At 50.9% G+C, this 21260-nt stretch overlaps 2 protein-coding genes across 51 annotated transcripts; both read left to right on the forward strand.

The window, feature by feature from the left end:
- Positions 1-292: 292 nt before the first annotated feature.
- Positions 293-4500, forward strand: CXXC1 (CXXC finger protein 1; the record flags this gene model as incomplete). The annotated part of the gene is made up of 14 exons (XM_080714683.1): positions 293-450; positions 549-649; positions 940-1175; positions 1258-1437; positions 1828-1854; positions 1932-2177; positions 2329-2436; positions 2593-2777; positions 3081-3288; positions 3368-3478; positions 3612-3661; positions 3785-3881; positions 4118-4270; positions 4354-4500. The coding sequence occupies 14 exons, from the start codon at positions 293-295 to the stop codon at positions 4498-4500; spliced, it is 2007 nt and encodes a 668-aa protein (XP_080570809.1).
- Positions 4501-7524: 3024 nt separating this feature from the next.
- On the forward strand, positions 7525-20625 carry MBD1 (methyl-CpG binding domain protein 1; the record flags this gene model as incomplete). 50 transcript variants are annotated; one of them, XM_080714643.1, is made up of 16 exons in its annotated part: positions 7525-7645; positions 11632-11746; positions 11842-12008; positions 12093-12175; positions 12376-12416; positions 12798-12944; positions 13033-13161; positions 13371-13442; positions 13564-13680; positions 13763-13831; positions 14430-14597; positions 14884-15183; positions 15263-15400; positions 15734-15865; positions 15955-16016; positions 17158-17197. In XM_080714643.1, the coding sequence occupies 16 exons, from the start codon at positions 7536-7538 to the stop codon at positions 17195-17197; spliced, it is 1890 nt and encodes a 629-aa protein (XP_080570769.1). The 50 variants fall into 50 exon arrangements, with proteins under 50 accessions (XP_080570769.1, XP_080570725.1, XP_080570735.1 ...); XM_080714599.1 differs by lacking the exon at positions 17158-17197 and adding an exon at positions 20553-20625 and having other exon boundaries at positions 7536-7645; XM_080714609.1 differs by lacking the exon at positions 17158-17197 and adding an exon at positions 18986-19125 and having other exon boundaries at positions 7536-7645; positions 15955-16030.
- Between the last annotated feature and the right edge of the window lie 635 nt (positions 20626-21260).

Consider the following 21260-nt stretch of genomic DNA (forward strand, 5'->3'; position numbering starts at 1 on the left):
TGGTGCTATTTTATAAACAGCCTAATGAGATACCTCGCCGCATGATGCGGGGCTGTGGAAACCATGATAGAGTTCTATTTGGGAGGCTGAGGCAGGAAAATCAGAAGCTTTCGGACAGCCTAGCCAACTTAGCGAGAACCTGTCTCAAAGTATGAAGAAGGCTTGAGGGTGTGTATGGCTCAGTTGGTTTGAACACTCCTGGGTTCAAACAGAATGATGGAGAGGCTTGTAGGGAGCCATAACAAGAAGTCCGGAAGGAGAGTGGCAGTCTGTGGTGGAGCAGCCATGGGGGATGAGCCACTACAACTGGGACAATGGGGCTGCCCTACAGGAAGGAGATGGTTCAGACCCCGAGCCTCCAGATGCTGGGGAGGACAGCAAGTCGGAGAATGGGGAGAATGCGCCCATCTACTGCATCTGTCGAAAGCCGGACATCAACTGCTTCATGATGTGAGCCAGGGGGAGGCTGTGGGGCAGACACTGACAAGGCTGAGGGAGGCGACGGGACGTGCCCCTCACATCTCTACTCCCCACCCCATCCTCTGCAGTGGCTGTGACAACTGCAACGAGTGGTTCCATGGGGACTGCATTCGGATCACTGAGAAGATGGCCAAAGCCATCCGGGAGTGGTACTGTCGAGAGTGCCGAGGTGAGGGGCGAGATGGACAAGGAGGCAGGATGTCTTTCAAGGGAGAAAGGGCCGTAACTGGAGGGATTTCGGGCAGTAGCGGCGTATGGGCAGAGTGATGTAGGTCTGCGATGAGCTGGGATGTGGGCTCCATTGTGAGCAGTCACAGGATCCACAGGGACTGCTCTGCCCGCGAGCAGGAGGGTAGAGCTGATGGGTTGGTCAGTAAGGGAGAGAAGAAAAGGAAAGACTCAGGGACCATTTGAGCTTTTCATGCTTAACCTACTTTGGCCCTGCCTTTTGCCCCACAGAGAAGGACCCTAAGCTGGAGATTCGCTATCGGCACAAAAAGTCCAGGGAGCGGGACGGCAGTGAGCGGGATGGCAGTGAGCCCCGGGATGAGGGTGGAGGGCGCAAGAGGCCTGTCCCGGATCCGGACCTGCAGCGCCGGGCAGGGTCAGGGACAGGGGTTGGGGCCATGCTTGCTCGGGGCTCTTCTTCGCCCCACAAATCCTCTCCACAGCCCTTGGTGGTCACACCCAGCCAGGTGAGTGGCTGCAGTGGTTGAGCTGGATAGTGGTCTGAAGGTGGCCAGGCATGGGTTTCTGACTCTGGGCACCATCTTCTAGCATCACCAGCAGCAGCAGCAGCAGATCAAACGATCAGCCCGAATGTGCGGGGAGTGTGAGGCCTGCCGGCGCACTGAGGACTGCGGTCACTGTGACTTCTGCCGCGACATGAAGAAGTTCGGGGGTCCCAACAAGATCCGGCAGAAGTGCCGGTTGCGTCAGTGCCAGTTGCGAGCCCGGGTGAGCATGGGCAGAGCCGGCAGGGTCTGGTGGGGTGCATGCCTGGGAGGGCCAAGTCGGACTCTTTGGAGCTAGGAATGGGGTCGGCTGGGATGAAGCCCGATTGTATCCAGACAGAGGGGAAGGGGTATAACGTGTCCATCCAAGTGAATGTTCCACAACCAGGTCTGCTGGGCTGGCAGGAGACACCCCCCCCCCCAACTCCTGGTGGGGCCAGGCGTTTGCAGGTGGCCAGGCACCTCAGGGCACAGTAGTTAGGGATGAGCATGTCCTGGTGGTGAGAGGTGGAGGGGCAGGTGTGATGGGAGGCCAGGCTATGTGGGTGGGGCTAGGGCAGGGCTACCCTCCATCTACCTGGGGCTGACCTGGGCCTTCCTCCTGCCGGCACAGGAATCGTACAAGTACTTCCCTTCCTCGGTGAGTCCAGTCCCCCAGGGCGGGGCAGGGCATGCGGGCAGGGCGGTCAGGGCCAGTCCTGAGATTCTGCCCCGCAGCTCTCTCCGGTGATGCCCTCAGAATCCCTGCCACGGCCCCGCCGGCCACCGTCCACTCAACAGCAGCCACAGCCATCACAGAAGCTGGGGCGCATCCGTGAAGATGAGGGGGCAGTGGCTTCGTCAGCAGTTAAGGAGCCACCGGAGGCGACAGCCACCCCTGAGCCTCTCTCTGACGAGGACCTACCACTGGACCCTGACTTGTACCAGGACTTCTGTGCCGGGGCCTTCGATGATCACGGTCTGGTAGGTGGCGGGTATTCCCTTGCTCCAAGATGGAAGCTACAGAGACGGGAGTGCTCTAAGGGGAGAGGCAGCGGGGGTGCACAGGGCTGCTTTGGGAAGCGAGCAGGAGTGGGGCAGGCCAGTCAGCGGTCAGTGTGCGCCCTGCTTGCAGCCCTGGATGAGTGACACGGAAGAGTCCCCATTCCTGGACCCTGCTCTGCGGAAGCGGGCTGTGAAAGTGAAGCACGTGAAGCGTCGGGAGAAAAAGTCTGAGAAGAAGGTGATGGGGAGGGTGACGTGTGTGGGGAGGCAGAGGGCAGGCTGGGAGGAGGCACAGAGGTCGGGGCCAAGTGGGTCAGGAGCCACAAAAGGCTGGGATGGAGGGGAAACCACCTGAGTCGGCTTCAGTTGGGCCCTAACCTGTCTCGCCCCATAGAAGGAAGAGAGATACAAGCGGCACCGACAGAAACAGAAACACAAGGACAAGTGGAAACACCCAGAGAGGGCTGACGCCAAGGACCCTGCCTCACTACCACAGTGCCTGGGGCCTGGCTGTGTGCGCGCCGCCCAGCCCGGCTCCAAGTATTGCTCAGATGACTGTGGCATGAAGCTGGCAGCCAAGTGAGTCTTTCCTGGAGCAGGAGGGTGGGTGTGAGGAAGTAAAGTACAAAGCAGGATGTGACTAGAGCCCTGCTAGTCAGCCGTCTTTCCACCATCTGGTCAACCAGTCAGCTCCATATACCTGACCCACCTATCACTTCCTGCCCATCTGTCCAGCTTGCAGTCACCATCCACCTGTCCACCTGTTAGTCAGCTATTCACCTATTTGCTATCTTTTCACTCTCCCATCACCCAATCTTTTGGTGACCACACTCATTATTGTGTGTCTGCCCCTTCCTTGCCTGCGCTCCTGCACCCCCACAGCCGCATCTACGAGATCCTCCCCCAGCGCATCCAGCAGTGGCAGCAGAGCCCCTGCATTGCCGAAGAGCATGGCAAGAAGCTGTTGGAACGCATTCGCCGCGAGCAGCAGAGCGCTCGCACCCGTCTCCAGGAAATGGAGCGCAGGTTCCATGAGCTTGAGGCCATCATCCTGCGGGCCAAGCAGCAGGCTGTGCGCGAGGATGAGGAGGTGAGGGCCGGGTGCAGTGCGGTGGGGCCCGGGTCCTGGTCTCCCCAGCCTCATCGTCCCTCCCACTCCCTCCCTGCAGAGCAACGAGAATGACAGTGATGACACAGACCTGCAGATCTTCTGTGTCTCCTGCGGGCATCCCATCAACCCTCGTGTTGCCTTGCGCCACATGGAACGCTGCTATGCCAAGGTCAGGCCGTTAGGCTGGGGGCACGTGGCGCGGGGACATCCGTGGGCTGTGGGGACAGCCCTGCTTGGGCGGTGTCTTGGGAGGGCCTACTGCACCCATCCATAGTTGCCTCCATTTGTGCTCGTCCCTCCAGTATGAAAGCCAGACGTCCTTTGGGTCCATGTACCCCACACGCATTGAAGGGTAAGTGAAGGGGCCACTTGGGGGCAGAAGTGGGCCTTTAGGGTGGGGCGGGAGGAAGTGGGCATGGCCCAGGACAGGTGGACCTCTTCTCCCTATTACCTTCTCTCTACTCTAAACCCCCAGGGCCACGAGACTCTTCTGTGACGTCTACAATCCTCAGAGCAAAACATACTGTAAGAGGCTCCAGGTGCTATGTCCCGAGCACTCACGGGACCCCAAAGTAAGGTTATCCTTCAGTTTCCCCACCCTGCCCCTCAATATCTCATACTCTTTCCCTCCTCAGCTCCCCTCCCTACTTCCCTTTATCCTGCCTGACAACTTCCATTCCCTTCCCTTTCCTCTCATCCCTTCGATTCCTTCCTTTTTCCCTGTCCCTTGAATGTCAAATCTGTCCCTCCTTCAACTAATCCCCCTTCCTCACCACCCTATTTATCACTATCCCATATGTCCTGGCAGGTGCCAGCTGATGAGGTGTGTGGGTGCCCCCTCGTTCGTGATGTCTTTGAGCTCACGGGTGACTTCTGTCGCCTCCCCAAGCGCCAGTGCAATCGCCATTACTGCTGGGAGAAGCTGCGGCGTGCTGAAGTGGACTTGGAGCGCGTGCGGGTGGTAGGTTTCTTGCTGGGTGTGTAGAGAGGGTCAGGTGGGGTTTCAGCAGCCCCTTCTCATGGCTCCTTCTGCTCCTCTGGCAGTGGTACAAGCTGGATGAACTGTTTGAGCAGGAGCGCAACGTGCGCACAGCCATGACAAACCGGGCAGGGTTACTGGCCCTGATGCTGCACCAAACGATCCAGCACGACCCACTCACTACCGACCTGCGCTCCAGTGCTGACCGCTGAGTCCTACTGTCTCAGAGGCCCGCACCCTGCGTTCCAGTTAGGGGAGAAGACCTGACTCCCCCCGTCTCGTCCTCCAGCTGTTTTTTTCCATGTCCCTGAGTTTTCTCCCTGTGCCCATCCACCTTTTGACCACCTAAAGGGTCTCGGAATTCCCCTTTCCATTCTCTGTGCCTGGGTGGGACTGTGGAGTCTACTCACCCTTGCTGCCCCTCACCCCTGAATTTTGTTAATAAAATTTTGAAGAACCAAAGGTGACTCCTAGCGTCTCCACACTTGCTCCAGTTGCACCTGTGTTGACAACCCTGGATAAGATGGGCAGTGGTACACCTGTGTTTAGGAGAGGCTGCGGGTCTCCACACTTGGTCCAGTTGCACCTGTGTTCACAATCCCTGGGTAAGATGGGCAGTAGTACACCTGTGATCTGGAGGGTGTGCACTTTATGTGTCGCTGTGCATACACTGTAGGCACCCACTCTGTATTCCGTGGGCTGTGAGGGTATGACCTGCCGGGGTAGAGGCCAACAACTTATGTGTTCAGCCTCACATCTAGGGGCAGTGATTTTCATTCAACACTCTTACCATGTTGGGGACTGACCATCCCTGTGCTGCTGGTAACACTGTCCAGATCGCACACAAGACATCTCTTTCGCACAAACCCCACTTTGGGGACGCGTTTTCCACAGGAACCCCACAACACGAGCTCTCCATTGGGCTGTCCAGCATGGCCCTAGACAGGCCCGCATTCCCTTACACCTTGTTTACCTGCAGCGCGCCACCGCCCCTTCCAGATTCCCGCGGAAAGAGCTGGGGTCTCTGCGTTCAACAGGGGAGGTGACAGGGATCACTGCAGCGCTAGGGAGATGTTCCAAGGCACCGACGTGGAGAGCTGGGAAACGAGGTGCACAGACAAGACCCCAGGCCTCGCTGCCACTTCTGACTACGTGTAGAGACCAAGACCGGGGGTTACAAATGACTCGGTCCACGCCCCCTTAGGCTGAGACTAGAGCGCGCAGGCACCGCTCTGATGGGCGGCGTGATGAGAGGGTACAGGGGTGCGCAGGCGCAGCAGGAACCCGAACGGCAGGAGGCGGCAGCACGCAGGCGCAGCACGGCCCCCAGGGGCGCACGCCGCCGCGGAGCCTCAGTGCACATGCGCAGCAGGGCCCCCAGGGGCGCGCGCCTCCGCGGAGCCCCAGTGCGCAGGCGCTGGAGCCTCCCCACTAAGGGCACGCGCTGATGGCCCGTCCGGGCCGGAGCCCGAGGGGCAGGTGGCGGATTTCCGGTTCCGGGAGCAACGAACGGCCGCGGAGACGGCAGCCACCGCTTCGGAGGAGGCGGCTGTGGAGGAGGAAGAGGAATTGAGCTAGGCGGGACGCGCAGGCGGGACCCTCGCCATGGGTCCGCGGGCCTAGAGGAGCGAAGCTACGGGCCGGGGGCCAAGCTGGAGAGACAGCTGTGGAAGCGGAGCGCGCTCAGGCTGAGTATGAGAAGGAACTGAGGCTCCGAACGCTGACGGGGAGGAATTAAAGGCCTTCAGGCCGAGGAGGTGGAGGAATGGCGGCGTCGGAACACTGGAAGGGAAAGATGGGGGGTTTTAGAGGGAAGAAGGGAAGGAAGGTAGTACGGAACGCTGACAGGTAGAAGTGTCGGGATCCTGGGACGAAGACAGAAAGGAAGGGGGAAGATCAGAACACTTGGGACTTCGGGTCTCTGAAGCTAAGGAGAGATAAATGGGGGCTCAGCACACTGAAAGGGAGAAATGAGCTCGAGGGCTGATGACAGAGAAATGAGAGGGTTGGAATACTGAAAAGGAGGGACAGGGTGCTCATATGGAATAGGAGGAAAAATAGAAAGGATATCATGTTGGGACGTAAAGAGTGAGGAATGTGGGGGTGATTAGAGTGCTGAGAGAAAACAAGGTTTCTCAGTTTGATAAGAGGAAAGAGGATAAGAATGGAAAAGGGAAAGACTTGGTAACTTTGGGGGCTGTAGAGAGAAATAGGTTTGAGGGATGAGATTGGGGAGGAATTGTGAATCAGAACATTGAGGGAGAAGGGAAATAAGGATAAGAGGAGCTCTTGCACTGAAAGAGGGGAGACGTGGGAGGCTTCCAGGATGAGTGATAGAAAGAGTGAGGGCTGTTCCAGCCAATGATAGGGAGGCCTTGGGGTCCTGTTCAGAAGATGCAGAGGAAGTCAAAGTCAAAACACTGAACAACCGCATAAGAGAGCACAGATGGGAAGAATGGAATAGTTGTTATCTACACTGAAAGAGAAATTGGGAACTCTTGGGTTAGTGAAGTGGAGATGGGTGGTTGGAACACCAAAGTTGTGGACTGAAGACAAGAGGAATGGGTGCTTCTTCTACTGAGGATGGGATGTACAAGGGTCTTAGGCTAACTAAAAAGAAGGTTAAGGGGCCCTTAGGTCAAAAGAGGGTTTGCTCGCTTGTAATCCCAGCATTCAGGAGGCGGAGAACAGATGATTGTGGTTGCAGACAGCCTCAGCTCCTTAGTGAGGTCCTTCCCAACTCAGGAAGACCCTGTTTCTAAAATAAAAAGACTAAAAACTAGTGCTAGGGGGTGTAGCTCGGAGATACAATGACCCTGGGTTCCATCCCCTGTAACGCAAAAGAGGGGGGGGGTGTCTTTTGCAGCAATAACAGGAAGGAATGAGGGAATAAAAAGTTCATGGGATGGTGGTAGGAAGAAATGATGCAGTCTCTGTGAGGATGAGGATGTGTAGGGTATCAGAGCATTTAGTTTGGAGAACAGTGGGGGTTAGCAGTTCAAGGAAGAGGAGAAATGAAGAGCTCTTGGGCTCAGCACAAGGAAGAGGGGCAGTGAGATGGAAGGGAGTGGGTGCTGTCTCTCTTGTACTTGGGTGGGTTTGCAGGTCTTAGGGTGGGGCAAGTATTAAAGAGGACTTTATTATTTGTGTGCCCTTGGGCACAGTTTGCCTCTTATTAGAGCTTCAATTTCTTCCATACCCTCTTTTCCCCCTGATCTTGCAGATTGTGGCTCCTTCCTGAGGCCTCATGGCTGAGGAATGGCTGGACTGCCCAGCCCTGGGCCCTGGCTGGAAGCGACGTGAGGTCTTTCGCAAGTCAGGGGCTACCTGCGGACGCTCAGACACTTATTACCAGAGGTACTGGGTGGGTTTGTGGGCAGTCAGGGTTGGGCTTTAACTCTGATTAAAGGCAAAGTAAAACTGAGAATGGTTAAATTTATGGGTGGAATTTAAATTAAGCACATAGTTAATCCTTATTATTCAAATATTTCATATTTGCAAATTCACCTATTTAATCAAATTTGTTTGACCAAAGTTAATAAGGTACTTTGGTGGTTATTTGTACTCACAGAGCAGCAAAAGATTTGATTCACCCAATTCACACCTTCCCAGCCAAGGTTGAAGTAGACCTTTTTGTTTCAGCTTTCATACTGTAAAGAAGTATCCTTTTCATGGTCTATTTAGTTTCACATTTATTTTCCATTGTCATGCTTTATTGTTGGTGATTTTGCTTTTTAAAAAGACCCCAAATGTAGTACAGAAGTGCCGTCTAGTAATCTGAATGCAAGAAGGCTGTGATGTCCCTTATGAAGAAAATGTGTGTCAAATAAGCTTGGTTCCAGCAAGAGTTACAATGCTCTTAGCTCTGAGTTCAATGTTTTGAATAAAAAATATGGTACATCCAGAAAAAGAAGAGGAAACTTGCCAGTATGTATGTGAGGCCACTCTGGAATGAATACACAAAGAATAACATCTGTAGTACTTGATAAAACTATGGAAATGATTTTGGGAAAACAGCTAAATCTATGGATCCATGACATAATGATCAGTAAAGCATAGTGGACAGCACTGTTATGCAAAAGAAAAAGATGTTACCCAGTGTTACGAAAGTATAAACCCATCTCAGCTAGTGCTGGCTCGATTGCACATTTCAAAGTGATATGGGATGAAAAATATTAAAATTGCATGTGACACAGGTGCTACGGATCAGAAGTCTTCAGGGGAAAATTTTTCTTAAAATGCTTGCTAAGTGTTGTACAGGAAGATGATTGCATAGAAAAATAGATGTTCAATGCCAGTGAGACTGACTTGTTTTATAAAAATATTGACAGCAAACCTATATGGTGAAAATGGCCTTCAGAGTCCCTGGTTTTGAGTCATTCAGAGAATGCAATCATTTGTAAGATATATAAAGTATGGTATCTAAACAGAAACTCCCATAAAACAAGATTATGAATGGATCAGTTGATGAAAATGTGACCAGGGGCTTGCTGGAACCTAACCCTTTGTTCCCCCTAGGAGCAATGGTTTCTTACTAATTATGGTTCACAGCAGCCTTATAAAATGTAACTACCATGAATAATGAGAATTGACTGTAACTTCATAAACATAAATGTTTATAAACACATTTAAGATATATTAGTTATGTAGTTATTACATTTTGTATACTCTCACCTGATATTTATTTATTTATTTATTTATTTATTTATTTATTTATTGGTGGTACTGGGGTTCCTGGAAGCCCTTTAACCTCCGGGCTACACTCCCAGACCTATTTTATATTTTTATTTGGAAACAGGGTCTCCTAAGCCAGTGTGCGTGGCTGGCTTCAAACCTGCGCCATCCTCCTGTCTCTGCCTGCCAAGCGCAGGGATTACAAGCATGCGCCACCACGCCTGGCCCGATTTTGATTTTTTTTGTACCAAATTTGCCATTTCCCTAAAAGGACATAGTAAAACTTCAAATACAGTTGAAATAGTTACTTTTTGCTTATGCAAAGTGTAATTGTCAATAACTGTAAGATGTTTACCCTACTTAAAATAAGATAACAAGCGAGTAGATGCTGGTAGGAAATATGAGACTCCTGGGTCAGAAATAAGACAATTCATTACAGCAGAAGCAGGATCCAGAACATCATTTAAATGCCAGTTCCCATAGGGTGCCATAAAGTGGGCTAAATAGCATGTACAGTGGAGCTGTATTACTGAAAGGAGCCCTAGCTGGGTGTGGTGGTGTACACTTGTAATCTCAGTATTTGGGAGGCTGAGATAAGAGACTCACAGGTTCTTGGCCAGCCTCAGCAACTTAGGCCTTCCTCAACTTGGTGAGACCCTGTTTCAAAATAAGTAAAATAGTGCTGGGGGTGTAGCTTGAAGGTAGAATGCCCGAGTTCAGTCCCCAGTACCACAAAAAGAAAAAAGGAAACCCTGAACTTAGGTAATCAAATGTTTTATAATATTAAGACATTAAGAATGCTTTTCCTCTCTCCTTGAAGAAGACCCGATCTCTTTTCTCCCATGGTTGTTTTACAAGCTTTTTTTTTTGGAGGGGGGCGCTCTGGGGATGAAACCCAAGGGCATTCGACCTCCGAGCTACACCCTCTACCCTATTTTTTATTCTTTATTTTGAAACAGGGGCTCACTAAGTTGCAGAGGGCCTCACTAAGTAGCTGAGGCTGTTCGTAAACTGCGATCCTCCAGTCTCAGCCTCCCGAATGCTGGGATTACAAGCGTGTGCCACCACGCCCGGCTTACAAGTATTTTTGAAAAGATAGTTTATTACAAAGGACAATCAATGCCACTCTTATATGACATGCAGAAATGAAGAGACCCATGGAATATCACCTCCTAGCATCAACTATTATGCTATATATTGTTTGTAGTTGCATCTCTATATGCTTCTTTTTAAACATATGCTTTTAAAGAAGTGTTTTTTACTTGATAATGCATTTGGTGTGCAATGCTTACATATTTGTGTGTTAAAGTATTTGTATTCTTATTTATGTTAAGTTTTGCTTACAAAAGTGAAATTTTCAATACTGTGAGTACTGTGTTGTAAATATAGTCTTTCATTGCTTGGCAGCAGGAATACAGTCTGAGAAATGCATCACTAGGTAATTTCATTGTGCAAATATCATAGAGTGCAGTTACACAAAACTAGGTAGAATAGTCACTACATGTGTAGGCTAAATGGCACAGTCATACATTGCTTTCCAACAGGGATACTTCCCAGATGCATCATTAGTTGATTTCTCCAAATATCATAGAATGTACTTCTGCAAACCAGAACAGCTATAGTGTTACTAGGCAATATAATCCTTCTCTCTCTGTGTGTAGTACTGGGGATTGAACCCATGTACCAGGGAATGAAATCTGGCCCAAACATGTGAGGCAACCATTCTTCCACTGAGCTACATCCCCATACCTTTTTATTTTGAGACAGAATCTCACTAAATTGCCCAGGCTGGCCTTGAACTTGTCTTCCTGCCTCAGCCTCCTGAGTAGCTGAGATTACATAGCCATGCACCACCATTCATAACTGATCAAAACAGTGTTAGGTAGCATGCAACTATCAGTGTATGCTGTGGCCTGTTCCTCAGCTTATGATGAACAACAGATTAAATCAAGCACAAGAGAAAGTGATGAAAACCAGGAATGCAATAAATATGAGATGTGTGAGGCTGCTGCCTGTCTGATATGGTATACTATCTTAAAGTAAACTTTCTCCTAGTAAGTAGGAGTATACTCTAAAATAATGATAAAATGTATATTGTAGGGGCTGCTGATTTAGCTCATTGTTACAGTGCTTGCCTAACAAGTGTAAAACCCTGGGTTCAATCCCCAGTACCATGAAGATATGAAAATAGTATTGTAAATGCATAAACCAGTAACTGTTATTTGTTATTGTTACAAAGTGTTACATATAATACATAATTGTGCTGTACTTTTATACAACTGGCAGCACAGTAAGTTTATACCAGCATCACCCACCACAAACATGGGAGTAGCACATTGTACTATGACATTACTGTGGCTGCGATGTCACCATGCAATAGAAATTTTTCAATCTTATAATCTTATGGGACCACTATGTGATATGTAGTCTGCAGTAGATCAAAATGTCATATAGTTCATGAATATATTACTTTTTATGTTTATGTACATGCAAGTATTTATATTCATATCATATTCCTTTTGCTCAGGGCTAGTTGGGGTGGGACCTGGGTGGGGCTCACAGGCCAATTCCATGCTGCCGTTTTTATCCCACTACTCCTCTAGGAGGGTTGTGTGGGTAGAATGGCATTGACTTCATCAGGGTGCCAACTTGTCTTGGCCTATCCCCAGTCCCACAGGAGACAGGATCCGAAGCAAAGTTGAGCTGAACCGATACCTAGGCCCTGCGTGTGACCTCACTCTCTTCGACTTCAAACAAGGCATCTTGTGCTATCCAGCTCCCAAGGTACTTCACAATGTGGGGTGCTCAGGTAGGGGTGGCTGTGTCGTTTGACGTCCATGTACTGGCCCCACATTCCTCCTCCTGCCTCGTGTCTCCAGGTCCATTCTGTAGCCACCCCCAGCAAGAAGCAGAAGAAACCTACGAGATCGGCTAAAGCTCGGAAATGTCAGGTTGGGCCTAAGAGGAATGAGGTCAGGAAGGAGGCCCCAGAGTACGAGACCAAGACTGCTACGAATGCGGCCCCAGCTTCCTTTCCTGCACCTGGGTGAGTATTGGCCTCATGTGAGCCAGGTGGGAGATGTTTGTGGCTGGTACTTTTCAGGCTCCACGCATTTCTTTCCCATCCCAGGTGCTGTGAGAACTGTGGAATCAGCTTCTCAGGGGATGGTATCCAAAGGCAGCGGCTCAAGACACTGTGTAAGAACTGTCGAGGTGAGTAGCCTCCTAGGGAATTGGACGTTGGGAGCCAGGAGCCAGGCCGGTGTCAGACTAGGCTAGAGGTTGAGTGGTGGATGTTGGAAGGGTGAGGCATGGGTAGAGGGTGAATGATGGAAGTCAGGGCTGAGGCAGTACGTTGAAGCCATGTGTCTGTTGCTCCCTTCCCACTTCTCTTTGTCCCTTTCGTCCCCCAGCACAGAGAATTGCCTTCAACCGGGAACAAAGGATGTATAAGGTAAGCACAGTGTGCTTTCTCCTTACAGCCCTGTGGAGGGAACAAAACGTGATGGGTCTGGTGCAGCATTGGATAGATTGGTGATAGAACCCTGGGTGTGGAAGTCCTTTTATAGGGAGCTGCCCATGGGTTGATGAGCACGCACAGTAATGAGAATGAGGCATCTGGCAGCAGACACAGTGGTGAAGGTAAGAGGGTAGCAGTAGACACAGTAGTGGTCTCAGCTGGCAGCTAGTCAGTAATGATCAGGTACAGTGATGAGACTAAGAGAGGACTAGCAGACGTAATGGGAGCTGGTACCTGGTCAGCAGACTTGGGAGAAGCAGTGGTCTTGGAGCCACCTGCCTGGGCCTGTGACCTCCCCCCACCCATATCCGGCAGCGTGTGGGCTGTGGAGAATGTGCAGCCTGTCGGGTAACTGAAGACTGCGGGGCCTGCTCCACCTGCCTCCTCCAGCTGCCCCATGATGTGGCCTCAGGGCTGTTCTGCAAGTGTGAGCAGAGACGCTGCCTCCGGATTGTGGAGAGGGTAAGTTGGGCAGGTGGGGTGGGCCCCAGGCTCTCCCCTGTCCCTCATGGCCTTGACCCCATGCATCACACCTCCGGCCCCCCCACAGAGCCGAGGGTGTGGAGTGTGCCGGGGCTGTCAGACCCAAGAGGACTGTGGCCATTGCCGAGTCTGCGTTCGCCCTCCCCGCCCTGGCCTCAGGCGCCAGTGGAGGTGTGTGCAGCGGCGCTGCCTTCGGGTGAGTCAGGCTGGAGGGGCCAGTGCTGGCAGGGCCAACAATGGGCCAGAAGTCACTCTGTGGTTAAAGTTACTGCTGCTACTGCTGCTGCCGCTGCTGCTGCTGCTGCCACCACTGCTTCCTCCCAACCTGGCAGATCCCACCTCATGTCTTCTCTTCTCTCCCCCATGCTCACTTCCCTGACCCGCCTTTCTGCCTTTGTCTGCCAGCACCTTGCTCACCGCCGAGGCCGCCGCCAGCGATGCCAGCGACGCCCTCCCCTGGCTGTGGCTCCCCCGGCTGTGAGTGTCTTAACACACACACTGCCTGCCTGTTCATGCATGCATCCTGCACTCCCATGGGGAGGGGGGTTCTGTGTGCTTGGCACCACCAAGCCCCATCACCCTTTCGGCTCTATACCAGGGTAAACGTGGCTCCCGCAGGGGAGGGCATGACTCCAAGATAGCTGCCCGACGGCGCTCCCGAGCTCAGCCAGGACCTATTCTTCCTGCGCTGCAGCCCTCAAAGCCCACAGAGCTGGTAAGACCCTGGGGGCAGGGAGAAAGCACTACCCTAACTTGATCCAGTACCTGGCCTTACCCCACCCCATTTGCCTCTGCAGCACACCAGCTCCCCGGTGCCCTCGCCACCTGCCGAGTTCATCTATTACTGTGTAGACGAGGACGAGCTAGTGAGTGGCCCTGCTCTTCCTGGATTAAGTCTACATTCTCCAGACGCTTGGTTAATCCAATAGAAGGCGTTGGTGTGATGGCCTAATAGGGGAGCAGCAGGGCAGAGTGATGGGCGTTAGGATGGGATGAGCAGTAGTGGGTGAGGAATAACAGGATCAGCAGGCAGTGACAGTGCTCAAGTCAGAAGAACTAACACTGGTGGCTAACAAGGACCAGCAGACCCAGGGATGGGGCCAAGAGGAGCAGGTCACATAGTGGCTGGAGTTTGTGTGGCCACAAACAGTGCCATTGGCTAAGCAGGCACAGTGGCACTGCGATGGGAGCTAGTGGGGTTGGCATAATCCTGCTGGAGGTGGGTTCAAAGACATTGTCTTTGTGGAGCAGCAGACACTGACAGCAGTGACATCCTAATGGCCTAAGGGCCATCTGGCACAGTGAGAGCTTATAGACCCTGAGGTATGGGAAGTCAGTAGGCCGAGACTGGAGAGCAGCCAGCCCCGAGTGGGACTAAGAGGACCCAGGAATAGCATTGGAATGGGCACTGAGAATGGCTCCTCCTAGTCCTAGTGACAGCACCACCATTCCCCTCCACCCCAGCAGCCCTACGCGAACCGCCGGCAGAACCGCAAGTGCGGGGCCTGTGCAGCCTGCCTACGGCGGATGGACTGTGGCCGCTGTGACTTCTGCTGCGACAAGCCCAAATTCGGGGGCAGCAACCAGAAGCGCCAGAAGTGTCGTTGGCGCCAGTGCCTGCAGTTTGCCATGGTGGGTGGGGCAGGAAGGGTTAGGTAGATGGGGTAGGTTGGGTCAGGCACCCCAGTATATGGGAGGTGGTGGGGGGTAAAATGTTAGCAGACATTGTGCTGGGTAAGCACCTCTAGGCTGCACTGGCGTTGGCAATAAGAGAACAGCAGATGCCAAGGTGAGGGCTCTTATGCAAGCAGACTCTGTGTTGAGGCCAATGGGAGGTTAGCAGGCACATTGAACAGGGCAGGGTGGGTGCGGTCAGTCAAGGTTCCAGGTGGCCATAGTACCCTATCTTTTCTCACAGAAGCGGTTGCTGCCCAGTAATGGGTCAGGGTCTAAAGAGGGGGCAGGATCGCCCCCGTGTTGCCCTCGTCGAAAGAGGCCTGGTTCTGCTCGACAGCCCCACCTGGGCCCCACCCTGAAGCCCCCTTTGGCCATTCGCACAGCCCGTTCAGGTCGTGGGCAGGCTCCCATGAAGAAGGAAGCAAGTGGTGGCTTTGTGCTGCCTCCTCCTGGCACCGATCTTGTGTTTTTACGGGAGGGTGCCAGCAGTCCTGTGCAGGTGCCAGGCCCTGCTGCAGCTTCTGCAGAAGCCCCATTGCAGGTGAGAACTCCACATTATGCTGCCCATCCAGCCTCATGCTAGAGAGCTGAGACCAAGTCTGCTGCCATCCCTCACACAGGCATCCCAGTGTTCTGGCGTGAGTTGGGTTGTCGCCTTACCCCAGGTGAAGCAAGAAAAGATGGATGCCCAAGAAGAGTGGACATCAGATACAGCTTTCCTGGCCTCTCCCACATTGCTGCCTGGCTGCCCTAGCAAGGTGGGCAGTGACGGGTGTATTGTTGGTGCTGTAGTGGGGGGGTATAGAGTGATGGCAAGCCGTGATGGTGGCACTGGGCAAGCAAAAGGTATGCTGATTGCAGCTGTTCTACAAAATTACCAACAGGCAATAAGCATTGCCACTTTAATGCCCAGATAACAGGAACATGGACCTCCGTGAGGAACAGGAAAGGTTTGTAGGTAGAGAGGTGGCATTTCTGTGCTAAATTATGATGGAAGTGGGATCCATCAGCACAGTGACAGGTTGTCTGATACAAACTTTCCTTGGGCCAGTCCTGTCCTGCTAACTGCTGCCCTTCCCCACTTCTCCCAGGCAGTAGACCCAGGCCTGCCATCTGTGAAGCAAGAGCCACCTGACCCCGAGGAGGGAAAGGAGGAGAACAAGGATGGCTGTGTCTCCGAACTGGCCCCAGAGGAGGAGGCAGGAGGGGCTGGCACTCCCGTGGTCAGTGTTGGTGTCACCCAACCTTACCCTGATCTTGCCTTGCTTAGCCCCTCCAGCCATGTTGACCCATGATGTTAATTTTTCTCTAGATCACGGAGATTTTCAGCCTGGGTGGAACCCGCTTCCGGGACACAGCAGTCTGGTTACCAAGGTGTGCCCCACATAGTGAGGGATGGGAACAGGGTGGGTGCTGGTCAACTATGGGCCCTGCGTTTTAAAAGCACAGCCAACAGTTTGTTTGGGAACAGAGGGAAGTAAAGGCTGTTCTTGAATGGTGAAGGGGTAGGAATGGGACCCTAAAGATTTCTCCTGAGACCCAGCTGCCATGTCGCAGTCTCCTTTGGGGGAAAAGGGGAGAGGACCAGATGTACTGTGATGAGATTTAAAGAAAAAGGAAGATAAGGAGAATCTGGTATCTCTCTCCCTACAAAAATTCTGTAAGGGTCAGATTTTATATATAAATTCTTATGCAGAGGATTATTATTTGAGGTCTTGAAGGCCTTTGGAGTCTCCAAGAAATCACTGGGTAGGCATTCCCCTGAAAATGGGAAGAATGTATATCATTGGAGGTAGTGCTGGCTTGAGTTGTTGGGTGGTGAGCAGGGGCCCGTGGTTCTGAGCTGGGCGCACATTCAGCTATATGACCTCTGGCTCATCTTGTGCCTCCTGAAGTAGCCTCTGTGGAGGGGCTCAGATTGTCTTTCTGGAGCCTTTCCTGTTAAGGTTACTGTTTGAACTACTGTACAAAACTGTCCATTTAGACCTGGCAGTAGGGGGAAAGAGCAGGTATCTATAAGGACTGGAGTTCAGGAAGAGGACAGGGGAATTCTGCCTCCTGCAGAAGGACAGTAGGCCCAGCACAGAACCCTTGACATGGGCAACAGAATCCAAGCACCTGGATTCTGTTGTTCCTATAAACTAGTTCCAGCAGACCAGAAAACCCTTCTTGTCCATGGGGGATGTGACAGGTACTGACAGAGGCCCTGTGAGTACACAGCAGCTGTGGGGATCCAGCAGTGACTACCCTGGGCCCTGGAAGGCTCGCCCTTCAGTAGACACAGAATTGCTACCTATAGGGAACTTATTATTTCCCTGTGCATGAAATCATGACCTGTTAAAGAAAAGGTGCTGGGCTAACTGTATTGATAGTGTGGGGAAGAAAGAAGAGTAATACAAGATAATTACGGGGAAGTGGGTAGAGGACACAGAATAGTAGGAAATGGTTTTGTGATGCTCCAATTTGCACATAGCAAATGTCATTCAACATTACAGACCTGCTCCCTCTTCTCTAGGTCCAAGGACCTTAAAATACCTGGATCTAGAAAGCAATAGACTGGAGGCTTCTGCAGACTATAGGACTCAAGGTGACATTCACAGATCATCTTTGTGAGAGACAGCCCTGATCTACCAGGGGTTGGGCTATAGATTGGTTACAGGGCTTTATGTGTGAATCAACCCTAGGAAGAAAACCTACCAGCAAACCCGAGGAGCAGGCCTACTGACTACTTGGAGCTTAGAGGAAGCAAGCCGGAAAGGAAGAGAAAAAATAGAAAGCTGGTGCATCTGCTCCTCCCGGGGGCCTGACTGTGATAAGAAGTTGGATGCTAGGGGTGGGAAAGCTGGGGTGAGGAAGGAGATAAAATTACAGCCACTGCAAAGAACCTAAACAAGCCATCTTCATAAACTTTAAGTGGCTTCTGGATGAGACCTGGCAATGTTTATAAACATATTCTCAGGGAGACAGCAATTGAAAATGCAATGTGAATAAATGAGGAAAGCAAAGGAACTGCTGCTTGGTGAGCTCCTCCTATGGACCCAATGTGAACATTTAATCCTCAAAACAGTTTTTTTAAGAAGACATCAATTTTGTGCACTTTGCTGATGAAAAAACTAAGACAAAAAAGATTAACTTTCTGATGTCAACTAGTGTTGGTAGAGCCTAGAATTATACTCAGACTGTAAAATCTTTGTTCTTCAAGCCACTGAACTGTTAACTGCAATCCTATGTGCAATAATGTATAATATTGCAGTAACAGTTTTCAGTGACTTTGAAAATACACAGTGGATTTCTATAAATACTATAATAAATTCTTTATACCTCTGCCTCTAGCATGGTTTAGGGAGTGCTGATGCTGTGTGTTGATAGGGTCACCTTATTGTCAGAGCATCTATTTATCCAGAAACTGGGTTCTCCATGGGCCCTGGATGCTAGCTAACTCCCTCCCCACTGGCTGCTGTCTGTGTTGCTTGTTACTCTGACTCCCCTACTTCAAGCACTCTGGAACTAAAGATGTCAGCCTGGCCCAGCTTCCCTGACGAGATGCATCTTCTGTCCCTCTGATCACATTCAAGCTTTGTTCCTGCCCTCAGCCCTGATGTCTGTTAGGCTGAATTCCTGCTTGGACTGCCCAACCCAGAGCCCTTCCTGGCTCAGCCTTACCTCGCTCTCCATGTTCCGTTCATAAAATGCCAGAATGATTAGATAACTTATTGCTTAGCTTTACAGGGCCAGGACTGAGTGAATGCCTTCTTAAATTTTGTATCTTGTGTACCTCCCTTGCCTCACTCTGGTCTTTGCCCTATACCTTAAAGGTAATTCTGATACAGATTTCTTATTTTCCATCTGATTACAAGATACAGCTCTCTGCCATTCTTGCTTTGCCCCGCCCTGCCTAGTTCAGCCCTAGCCAAGACTGGATAATCTGACATTGGCTTTGTTCCCCCTGGGATCCAACCACCCAATCCTAGGGTTCTGGTAATTCTGAAAAGTGATATTCAAAGGGAGATTTATTTGGTTGGTACTCTGACTCATGGATGAAGCCTGATTACTGTGTATATGATATTAGAGTACAGTCAGAACAGCAGAACCACCCAGAAAGAGATGTTGTAGATTTTAAGGGGTTTATTAGAAGAATTTGATATTACATAATTGTGGAATCTGGTTAAACAGTCTCTGTTTAACCAGTCTTTGCATCTAATGCTGGAGCTTAAAGTCTGCAGGGCAGGCAGTCTGGAAGGGAAGATGGATGTAAAGTGTGGGAGATTGAGGACACATTGGAACCCAGAAGCACAAGCTGGGACCCCCGAAGATGGCCCGGAACCCATGTCAGTTTCTCACCACCTCCTGCTTCGGTGATGTGGGTATCCTGCAAAAGAAGTTGGTACCCTTCCTCACAGAGTTAAATATGCATCTGGCCCTGGATTGGGCTGAAGGAAGATCCCAGGGAAAGGAGCAGCTGCAGGCCTGGCTGCAGGCCTGACGGCTGCCTCCTACCAACGAGGTGAGCCAGCAGATAAATGACAGCATGTGTGAACTTCAGCAGTACCTGGTGCCCCTCTGCCAACCTTCCAAGTGTAAAAACAATATGCTGCTGCATCACTTCTGCCCTCCCGTTATCGGGCACAGTGTCTCTTGTCACCCATCCTAACCAGAAGCATACAGGGAAGGGAGTTCTGGGAGATAAACCCTAACCATGGTGACTCATTACACAGCCACCCTGCCATGAATCAGCTCCCAAGGGTCTCACTACTCACCTGAGGATAACTTGCTAAACTACATTGCTGAAAATGCAAAGCTGAAGTCCATGGATTTCATGGTGACCCCAGCAAGTACAGAAATTCTATCAAGCCCACCCAGAACAAACTTGCTGGTCTTGGCTACTTTTGTCATTCTTACAATTATTGAGAGCCTGGCCCGTGGTAGGCCCTGTACTGTACTTAATACTGGAATACAGAAATGAGAAAGATGTGTTCTTTGCAGTTTTATGAAGTGCATCAATATGTATTATAAGTGGTGAATGGGTTTCCAAATTAATAATGCCAAAATATAGAAGTCAAGAAATTATGGGGAGGCCAGCCCATGTGTGAGAGTGTTGGTGCACAGAAGGAAGTGGAAATAATTTCTATCTCCAAGCTGTTCTACTTTAAAATTATTTTTGGTTTTTATTGTCCCATTTACTGACCTATGTGCTTGATCTTTGGATTGTGTCTTGATGGTGCTAATATTGTTGGCTGCCTCTGACAAACTGATAGCAAGTGGCAGGATGGAGGGCAGTTCTGTGTACGGCTTACTTGTCTCTAGGCCTGGGGTTGCCGAAGGCACCTGACCCAGCCCTTCAGTCTCTGCAGCAGCCCACCAGGCACTGCCAGCAGCCAGTCTGTGGTTTCAGGCTGCGACTTCTCCTAGACTTAGAGTTGCTGCCCCCAAGCTGCTTATGAAACTCATTCTAGCCCAAGAACAGCTTCCCTTTAGGCAGGGCTTGGAAGAAAGCTGCTATCCTGCTTCAAAGAGGGGTGAAACAGACAAAACAAACTGGAGTTAAATTACCAGGCTCACCCAGGGTGAGGGTGCCACAACACCAACTCGGGACCAGCGCTGGGATCTCCGAGGGCAGCCGGCTTCCCATCGCCTCTGAGAACTCATTTCAACCAGACTTCTCTGGACTGCACAATTTGAGAGTCCCGGATGGGCAGCTCCGAATCTCAGCAGCCTTTCCCAAGTCCCACTAGGGCCCGGGCACCATTAGCACTGCCTCCCTGCTCCCCATGGGTGTGGGCTGGGGGTGGTTCCACCCAGACCCACCTGTGGTCAGTGCCCAAGACCCTCCAAGATCAAGGATCCGCCCTCAGGATTCCTTCGAGGGAACCCAGATAACCTCCTAATTCCTTTCTTTTTTGTTTGTTTCAGGCTACGCAAACTCTTAGCAGTAAATGAAAATGAGTATTTTGCTGAACTGCAATTGAAAGAAGAAGCATTATAAGAAAAAAATGAGAATTATTAAAAGAGATTTTTAAAAGAGAAAAAAAGACATTATTTTGTGGCTGAAAAACTGAACCAGCAAGAGAGGATATGGCCTCAAACCTGCAATCCTCCTGTCTTGGCCTTCCAAGTACTGGGGTTATGGGCATGAGCCACAGTGCTGGGATCAAAGTGTCTTTCTAAATTGGCTTTTAGGTATTAATTACCATGTTGCTCTTGATGGGCAATACAACTGGTGCCCACCTTTACTGAGGACTGGAATAGTTACCTGATCAATGTTGCTAGTTCTTTGCCTGTCGTCCAAACTCTCAGGCTCCAATCACCTGTACTTCAGATCCCAGCATCTTGGTCTACTGTGACCCCCCTCACTTCAGACTCGGTCTCTGTGGTGCCCAGCCAAGTCATGCCACTGCCCCAGCAGCCCATTTGATCTTCCCCTTCCTAAAATAACCCCAAGTCTAAACCCTGATTTCTGCCCTGTGTGTTAGGAAGATTTTATTAACAGATTTATTAATGGTTGGGTAGTTTATTGATAAAGCACTTTGGCTCCCTGAGCCTTAATTGACTACACTGTAAAATGAGAATAATACCTGCTGTTTTATCAACCCTGTAAGATACTTGTCAGGCTCAAAGGTT

The sequence above is a fragment of the Muscardinus avellanarius genome, assembly GCF_963383645.1.
Source record: "Muscardinus avellanarius genome assembly, chromosome: 17".
In the NCBI taxonomy this organism is placed as follows: domain Eukaryota; kingdom Metazoa; phylum Chordata; class Mammalia; order Rodentia; family Gliridae; genus Muscardinus; species Muscardinus avellanarius.